A 9,826-nucleotide genomic window follows, 5' to 3' on the forward strand; every position below is an offset into this window, starting at 1 on the left:
TCAGTGCTAGCTCCACTAACCCACACCAACTCCTGGCACCATATCACATATCAGTCCTCAAAAATATCCACTGGCTTCCTGTCTCCCAGCAGATCAACTACCAAAATCCTGGTTTTCACATTGAAAGCCACCAACTGGCCCCCAGAAATGAGTTTGGGTTCTTAAAAAGCACTATACTAATCTAATTTAATAATATTGTTATTATTTTCACTATTATTATTATTATTATTATGTGCGCTGGAGGTTTCAAGTTTCACTTTTCTATAAACTGAAAATAGGGCCGTGGTGCTTTTGACAAAAACATTTTAAACTCAAATTTAAAGTGGGCTTTCTGAGTGAAGGGGGACTTTTAAGCCTACAAATGTTCAGCTAGTATGGAGGCACAAATAAATATGAGATATATGTCAGGTTTTTTTTTTCTTTTGTTTGTTTTATTGAAATAATAATAACAAACAAGTTAAATATGATATATAAATTCACTAAGTAAATATAAAATGGTAAACGGTACAGCACTACACAAAACAAATGCTTCATCAGTAAACAATTTCACAATTATATACAGTCAAATTATTGAGTCACATTTCACGCAGTGTCCTCTTCAGTCTGAATCGGACCTGCAGATCTCCGTCCGGCTGGAGCATCCCGAAGCCGTAGCGACTGGGATTAACTGGTGGGAGTTTAGCCTCAGGGTCACACATCTCCAGATCAAGATAGACCAAGAGCAAGAACACAAATCTAGAGAAACAGAAGGCAAAAGCAGTTTAGAACATCAGCAGACCGGCCACTGATAAACACGACTTAGAGGACAATAATAATATCAGATTTCACTCATTCAGTTAAATGCAGAAATTATGTGAAAATCACATCAAGTAAATCAACCAATCTGAAATAAATAGCAAAGTCCTAAAAACACTTGCTCTTTTTTGTGTGTTGTGCATTACAAGGAATGACCTTTAACCTTTGCTTCTGGATCTGATGTCTGAAAAATGACTGTCCATTACCCTTATCATTTTTCATACAGGTCAGCACTAAATCAATTTTTGTTTGCCCCTATTGATACAAATTATTATATTTTATTTATCAGCGGTTATCAAATAACAAAGTCTAAATGTAACTGCCATGTTTAATCTTTATTTAAGTAAATGAATCCGGAGTTCTTCCGACATCTAACACCACCCAACTCCGGTTTCCAGGATACTTGAGATGCTCGCTTACACTTAAAATGTCTTTACTGGACGCCATTTCCCTTTGCAAGTGCTCTATCTGTAACGCACATGTGCAACTCTTACCAGAGATGAAAAGTGGGCAAAATGACTTACTCCTTAGCTACATCCATCATCAGCTCTGGAAAAAGCTATGTGTTTAATTCTTTTTAACCACCTCCTCGATCAAGATTTACTAGCCTCAGGTGACATTTCACTTGCCCATTGGCCATCATTATTGTTGAACCCTACAGTTCATTACAGAGTGTGGACAATTATTACATTACAGCTTGTTGCTTATAATGATAGGAAAAGGAAGCAGGACTCAGAAAAACATTATAGGAAATGTTATGTGGAGAGATATAATTTGCTGGTCCGGTAATTGGGGAGGAAATTGCAGAAAATGCTTAGATCATTTACGTATCATTTTAAAACCAATCAATGCATCGTTGAAAGATAAAGAGATTGAAAAGCAGTGGACTTTTACACTCACTGTTTAATGGCCGTAACAGCAAACTCTTTCCCAACACAGATGCTACTCCCTGCACCCCAGGGCATGGTGTAGTACTTCAGCCTTTTTCCATCTTTGTAAAATGTATCCTTCACTGTTGTATCGTCATTTAAGAAGCGGTCATACTTGAAAATCTGTTAAGAGGAGACAAGTAAAAAAAACAAACATGAAGCCATAAGATGTGGGTATTATAATATCATGCAAATAGGTTTGATCCTATGTCTCCAGCTCTATTTCTTGTTATAAATAACATGGAAGTATCACTTTTTAAGAATAGAAAAAACATACAAACATACTTACATAATATGTAATTATCACCTCTAACCGTTGGAGACAAACAGAATGAACATGGGGAATTGATCTTGCTCTCTTGCTAGTCAACTCCTGCTTGTTTAATTTGTAGGCATTTAGCAGCTCATCCCAAAGGATGTATTCTGTTGGTAATTTAAATCGCACTGCTTAATCCTGCCTCCTCAAGATTGCTTTGTGCTCTACAATATGGCTTAGGAATATCACAATGCAGGTACACAACTATATGTGTTATGATGGTGGAGGCTCCATATACCACTAAATGTTGAGTGATAACAGCATCTCCTGCACATCACAAGAACAGTATTTCGTGTTTGTGACGTTATTGCTCTTAGTACCATCACAAGTGAAGTACCTGTGGTTCTTGGTGTATCTCTGGGTCCATTTGAGGGCTGAGCAAGGGGAAAAGACAAACTCTGTCCCCCTGTCTGAGGTGGTAGTCCTGTCCATTGGCCATATGCAGGATCTTGTCCTGCACCACCTCTCTGCTGATCATTACTGCAGCTGTGAGCCGTAGGGTCTCGTTCAGAACGCTATCTGCAGGATGGAAAGGACAGCAGAGTGGATGATGTCAGAGGGGTGTCAGTGTGAGTTAAATCAGCGGTGCCCTCTGGCTTGATTTGGAGAGGTACAAACATTTGCACGGAAATTGAACATATGAAAAAGACAATCATTATTTAATTGGATCAATGGTCAAACTTTTATTGTCACTGTCATTGTTTCAGTACGCTAAACTTATCTTGTTAGTATCAACAAGTCAAATGAGCCTTTGATTCCACCTTACTGGAGGGGCTCTACCTCTATGTATATGAGTGAGTAAGTGAAATTTGGCTGTTAGCAGCTGTTGCGTACCAAGCACTGGTGTGCTGTGTGCTTCCAACAGGGAGATGGGAAGATGCTGCAGGGAGGTGTTGTGGAGAGTAAGGCCTCCGATCTCTGATTTAACAGCCTCCATGGCCTCAGGGTGAGTGAGCAGGAATCCAAGGAGCCAAAAGGCAGCAGGTCCAGCATTGCACTTAAAGGAAAACACCCAATTTAGCACAAACTCAGTACTTGATATAAGCTTCTAGTATGTAAAACTTTACATCTAAAAAAAAACAAAAAACTCTACATTTTGAATATGTGGAAATACAACGCATTTAATATGGCGATACTAAATATGGAGCTCTCTGTAATGCTGCTGTCTGAATATGAATGATGTGAGGAGAAGGTGAATCAGTCCACACACTTTGTAGACACAGCTGTCAGCCTCTCACGAAGAGACACCTGAGCCTGTCAGACAGTAATTGTTATGGATTAAGGGAGCTGTCTAACCTCTGCACATCTCAGGTCAGCTCTCCATTGACAGTTAAAGCTAGCCCAAAGGTACTCAGGGGGCCACGCAGTGACTTTCTGCCCTCTTAGATCTTCAGGTCAACAGATGGAATGCTTCAGATAATTGTATGAGCCTGGTAACCTACACCCAGGGTGAGTATCTTTAAAGAAATAGTTCAGCATTTTTGCTTAGAGAGTTAGATGAGATACCACTTGCATGTCTGTTCACTAAATATGTAATTACTGTAGTTGCTTTTTGTACAGATTAAACTAACAAGATATAACATGTTGATTAATGATCTTTAGATTTGCTGGTTGCCATTTTTTGTTATTTTGTTCAGATCCAGGTTGGCTGTTCACCCTGTTTTCAGTGTTTATGCTAAATAAAGCAAACCAGCTGCTGAGTCCAGTTTCATATTTAGCCGTAGACATAAGAGTGGGTTCAGTTTCCTCATCGAACACTTAGTAACTCTTGACTACGCATATTGCGTCGATTAAACTATTCCATTAGGGTATGACTTGTTTCACTGGCATACTGAGAGAAGCTGGGAGTGCATGACTCACTAAAACTAACAAACTATTTTTACATTAGAAAACTTCCCTGGGTGAGAGAATGTACAGACACCTCGACACATTAAATCAGTGTCTCCTCTAAAAGTAAACTAACTAATAAATTAATTTCAGTCTATTAATGTTTCAGCCAATAACAATGATTGTTTAAAAATGGAAAAACAAACAGCTACCACCAGCCTGTGTGGGACACATGATGAGGTGGTAGGTGGCTTTGGTGAAATCCCAGCATTGCCTGTAACAAATGTATAAGCCACATTCACTGTGGCACGTCCCACTGGACTCACATCTAATGCCTCTATTCTCTGCAGTGGTGCTCCAGTTTCCTTCCAAGACTTGAGAGAGTGTGCAGACATGATAAAGCACAAATAAACAAGCACGAGGAATAGCGGTCTTCCCCAAAACCAGAAGAGCATCTGAAAGAGCCTGTAGTGGGTGGACTGGCAAAGGTTTCTCCTTGTTACTGGGTGAACAATTATTGATCCAGTGAGACTGGCAGTAAAAAGAGGACTGAAGCTATTACAGCTAAAAATGTAGCATAGATGAACAGCAGACAGTAGGTCGATCAAACAGCCTGCTATCTCCCCCACCTGGCAGCACAGAGCAATGACAACATGTTGATCTAGACGGGTCTGAACTGGTGAGGTTGAGGAAGTAACAATTCTGTATTCCCACCTGTTGTTTATAGGGGCTGAATAATACTTGACATATAAACAACAGGTGGGAATACAGAATTCATAAATCCATATGTCCTTGACATATGGATTTATGAATGGGTGAGGTGTGAAGTCTTGCCCTAGGCAGAGCTATGTAGAAAACCTGACTGACCGCCAAATCCTGCCTATGACTGCCTGAAACTCTGTGGTTTCAGTCAGAGAAACGAGAGGAACCAACTTCAGCTGACTTACGCAGTCGTCTTACTCACTGTACTCGCATGTAATTACTTAACCTCAAACAAGATAAGGTGACATGGTAACTGATCCACATAAAGCAGAACTGTCAAAGCTCCACTCTGAGTTACAGGTTGAGGCAGGTAGCTCTGAGTAACTGTTAGAGAGGATTTTTTTTTTGGTAGGCTGAGCATGCAGACTGGAATTAAAACATGCAGGGCGTGGAATGTTTGTATGTTTTGGCATCAATGTGTGGCCTTGTGTGTGTGAGACTTGTTTGAGAGACACAGACAAAGAACCAGCTCTCACCTGCGTGGTCCACAGCTGCAGAAGTAAAGCTCTTTTCTGCATTTCTGCATCCACTCCCTCCTTCTGCAAGAAGTCATGGTAGCTCTGCTGCCAGGAGTTTGACCCTGACCCTGACCCGTTCAGACAGTTTGGTGACAACAGCTCCCACAGTCGCACCCGGCATGAGTTGGCTGTTTTGATTTCCCCTTTTGCAGACACAACATAATATCATGTATACTTATTGTGCTGTACAGACATGAAGTCAGAAAATGAAAGCAAAAGTAAAACAAGATTACTTTGAATCGCTATTGAGCATCTTACCTCCACGAGCCAGTTTGGTGAGGAGATCATCAAACTTGCGAAATTCCTCGTAGACTGCAGTAGCATTGTCTCTTCTTTCAAACATTGTAAGGTATCCGGCCCTGAGCACAACAACAAAGTTGAAGATCTCCCTGTCTGTCACTCCTGGCAGTATAAACAGTGACATCATCTGATTTACAGTGTGCTTCAAGGTTTACAACTCTGTTTGTTACCTGAAGAGTAGGCTGTAACAAAGACTAAAGAGTCCTTCCTGTCTCCACTCTAATGGGCTGCCGTTTTTCTGGTCTCGCAGCAGCAGGTTCTGAAAGTGAGTGTTCATGGAGCTGCTGAGCTTGGAGAGACTGAAACCTTGAAAATGCCTGAGGAAATAAAAGAAAGATGTTGACATTTGCAACCCGCATTCAAAGCAATGTTGCTCTTATCATTTTGTGAATCATAAAGTCTTTGTTTAAAAGATGCATTCATTACTGTTCCATCCATTTCCTCTCCGCTTTAGGTTTGATACTCGGCAGACTGAAAACCTTTTCCATGAGCTGGCTTCGGATGCGGGTGTAGTCCAAGCAGACTGTGTCGTTCATTACGGCATCGAAAGAGTTTGGGTCCAACAGCACCGTAACGTAATGACCAGCAACACGAACCTGGGAGTACAGTATTTTATTTTAAATTGCATTATTTCAAACAACTCTTTTTAGGGTTTTTTTAATCCAAAAAGTCATTTTTTATCTTTTTAATTTTTAAGTTATGAAGAATGGTCATTGTTTTGCTCGAAAACATTCAGTGAAGCAGTAGCCTCTGCAGAACAAATTTCAAATATATTCAAATTAAAAATAGTTTGTTGCTGTTTTACATTTCAGATCATACATCTGATTAGCAGACAGACGTGTTGCTCCTGTATGCAAAAACCTCTTTCAACATTTTCTTTGGAAAAACGTTTACATATTTAGTTTAATCCTATTTTGGTAGTCATATTTTCCTACACAGTTCCAACACAGTCTTTATCAGAACTTACTGTGAAAATGTCCCCATGTCTGTCTTTCATCCGGGCCAAAAATTTAGCAACATCTTTCCCAAACTCAAGAGCGTGCCCCAACCATGGAATCAGACCTTTGTCCAGAGGAGGCTCATTTTTCTGTCTGTCAAGAATAAGGAATCTCGTTAAAATTACAACAAAAGGAAGTTTCACATGTTTCAGGAACACCTTGATAACATTCAATGATCGCAATCAATGATAACATTCATACATCTGCTGGCGACCGAGCAGCTCCACTGGAGCGGTTAACGTAAGGGGCCATGCTTGAGGAAGAGCGAGCGATGCATTACACTTTCCTCACTCAGATTGTTCCTGCAGGTGATTTTCTCTGACCTTTAGGCCACCACTGGCAATTTGTTGAAGTAGTCTATCTACCTTTCATTCATTCGTGAATCTTAACTAACAGGTTTTGAGTCCACAAGAAGTTATGTCATAAGAGCTTTCTATCGTGAGGTTGAAACATGGGTCACAGCGTAAACGATGAGAATCATCAATTTATTCTCTTGTGCTGTTTCAAGACCAAACTAAATGCAGAGAATCAGCGTTTAATAGTCAGCATTGTTCAGACATACAAATTCTATCAGTCAGATAAAATTCTATGAATGAAGAGGTATTCTTACACAATTATTACTATTCATTATGTCTTTAAATAATATAAAATATGATTAACTTAAGAAAATAGAAAAAGTAAAGCTTTTCTAAATGGCAGAATACTGTTTTTTTTGCAGTACTTTGCCAACATTTAGAATCTATCACTATCTTTGTTAATAATCTAATACTTGCAAATATCAACATATTAATAAATGGCCTTACCTTTTGCGAGTGAAGAAAAGAAGAACTAGTATAAGCAGTCCATTAAGTAGTAAGAATATAGTCCACAACATATTTCAGTAAAGTCTGATACTTGTCCTGTCCCGCAGATAATATATAACATAGCTGCTGGCAACTCAGTTTTATGTTTGAGCTCAAGCTCAACTGCACCTACTACTTGAGAGGAGGCGTGGAAAGGTGTGGCTTGTGACACAAAGTGTTACACAACACTCAACAGTACTCAGTGTCCAACGCCACAAAACCACCACATTGTGAGTGACACAGGATGACACTTAACTATTTCTAATATTTAGACGATAACACTTTCAGGAAGAAGGTTAAACATCCTGCACAAAATCCTTCATTCGCACCTCATAAGGGTCACAGAAAACCCACCTGCAAGAACATTTCCCAGCAGTGACATCAGCATGGTGAAGAGATTCACGTTTCAATTTGTAGGGGGATGATGTCAAGGAACGCATATTTCATAGAGGGTGTCATTAGGTCAAGTTCCCGTGATTTGTCGAAACGCTCCTGTGACAACATTCAATTCCCTTTAATGTTGTGAAATATTTATTTTTACCTCCCTTAAGAAGACTTCCAGGCAGTCACATGGACAAGTATCTATTGATGACACTGTCCGAAACCAATGATTCATTTACATACCTCTGAGTAAAAGCTGTCAAAATATTTTTTTTATGTGAAACTGAATTTTTACTGGTAAATGAATGAATGATCAATTTGTCACACCTTACTATGTAATACATAATTCTTATGATATATACATATATATATATATACATATGAAAAAATAATAATTTGCAGCAAAAAGAGGAATGTACAAGTACTCTACCTACCAGCAGAGGGTAGTCACGCACTGATAGCAGGGCCTTTCAGCACCTGGAGAAAGGTTAAGTAGTGGATACTGAACTGAGGTCAGTCTCCGATCTGTTGCTGAAGATGAAAATTATACAGCTCAACAGACAATCCAGAAATTAATTTTCACCTGAGCATGACGGGTAAACGTCAAACTGGTGGTCAGTGTGGACATTTTTTAATTAATTAAATACGCATTTATACATTTATAGATAACTCAAACAATATATAATCCAGTATATATTTAAGGAAAGTCTATGATAGTGCAGCAAAACCATAGTAACCGAGAGTACTTAACATAAGGACAAATTAAGAGAAAACAAATATTTTATGATATTACCTCTGAGTCATTAAATCTCTACTTTGATAGTTTTTCTACACTGTAATAACTGCTGACCTCCGGTCTGCTGCTACCGTTAACATCAAGCGTGCTCTTGACTAACCGACCGTACCAGCAACAACAACCTGACATGTCCATTCACACACTGATAATGTTAAATGTAATCGAGACACATTATTACAAATGAAAGGTTCCTTTAGCTTGTGAAATATGAAGCCTTTGCTATGTTCAGATGCCATGGTAACACAACATACACACACAAACCAACTGTTGCCTGAAAATGAATCAGTGAAAGTCAAATAAAACGCATTCAATCATGGTACTTTTTAGGCATTTTTGAATACTGTTTAGAAATGTTAATCTTTTTAAATTAATGAAATAATCTATATAAAATATTTGTACTGTTCATTTACATAATAAGCTAGCCACATGTATCATATGATCTCATAAAGCCATGTCATAAGTCAAATACCCCCTGTCACCTTCCCAACACACACACACACACACACACACACACACACACACACACTGTACACACACGTCACAAACTGTACTATATTAAAATCATCATATTATAATCTTAGAATGTATTGATTAATTCATTAATGTTTTTAAAATGGATACATATACACTGTCTAATGCTTTCTATTCAAGTCTGAATGAGACTTATGTAGCCTTTAGAAATCTCCCAAAGGAAGGGAAGGGACCAGCAATACTGCCAGCCAATAAAGCCAGCGTCTCGGGAAATGTCACAGTCACACCTGTTCACTCTTCCTGCACTATTTCTCTCAGCTCACAGCCCAGTCCTCTCTCTCTCTCTCTCTCTCTTACCACACTCTCCCTCACTCACCTAATCAGCCTCATGCAGTGCACCTGTCTGCCACGCCCACCTCATCAGCACAATCACTCTCACCTGCTCACTCTGCTGCACTACTCACCTCAGTATAAATACCCCAGTCTCTCACACACTCACTGCCAGATCGTTCTCCGCATTATGCCAGACCTTCCAGCGTTATTCCCCGGACTGATTTCCCATTGGCGACCCTGCTTGTTTGGACTTCTCCGCCTTGCCTCTGCCCCGGTTAACCCCTCTCAGCCTTCTGTCCCTGACCACGAGATTAGCCTTTGCTCCTTTTGGTTTCTGTCTACCTGCTGTTTGTTCCGCTTTGAATAAAGCTCCTGAACATTACTCTGTCTCCTGGTCATACTGCACTTGGGTCCACACACCACCCGTTACACAAAACATTCCTGTCTCTATCTATTGTACTAGACAACTTGCTTAAAATGTCTGTATTCCATATATAACAAATTCCGACCCCAGCTGATGACATATTTTACGTGAAAAGAGATTACAATTGAACAAAA

The 9,826-nt window shown here is 39.5% G+C and overlaps 1 protein-coding gene across 2 annotated transcripts; it reads right to left on the bottom strand.

The window, feature by feature from the left end:
• Window positions 1-502: 502 nt before the first annotated feature.
• ptgis (prostaglandin I2 (prostacyclin) synthase) lies at window positions 503-9,533 on the bottom strand. 2 transcript variants are annotated; one of them, XM_054617891.1, is made up of 10 exons: window positions 7,249-7,337; window positions 6,415-6,538; window positions 5,874-6,043; window positions 5,618-5,764; window positions 5,406-5,506; window positions 5,106-5,290; window positions 2,875-3,037; window positions 2,378-2,559; window positions 1,696-1,847; window positions 503-735 (listed from the first exon to the last, which is right to left on the bottom strand). In XM_054617891.1, the coding sequence occupies exons 1-10, from the start codon at window positions 7,317-7,319 to the stop codon at window positions 576-578; spliced, it is 1,455 nt and encodes a 484-aa protein (XP_054473866.1). In that variant the 5' UTR covers window positions 7,320-7,337; the 3' UTR covers window positions 503-575. The 2 variants fall into 2 exon arrangements, with proteins under 2 accessions (XP_054473866.1, XP_054473865.1); XM_054617890.1 differs by lacking the exon at window positions 7,249-7,337 and adding an exon at window positions 9,312-9,533 and having other exon boundaries at window positions 509-735.
• Between the last annotated feature and the right edge of the window lie 293 nt (window positions 9,534-9,826).

Source organism: Anoplopoma fimbria, chromosome 17, assembly GCF_027596085.1.
Source record: "Anoplopoma fimbria isolate UVic2021 breed Golden Eagle Sablefish chromosome 17, Afim_UVic_2022, whole genome shotgun sequence".
Lineage (NCBI taxonomy): Eukaryota > Metazoa > Chordata > Actinopteri > Perciformes > Anoplopomatidae > Anoplopoma > Anoplopoma fimbria.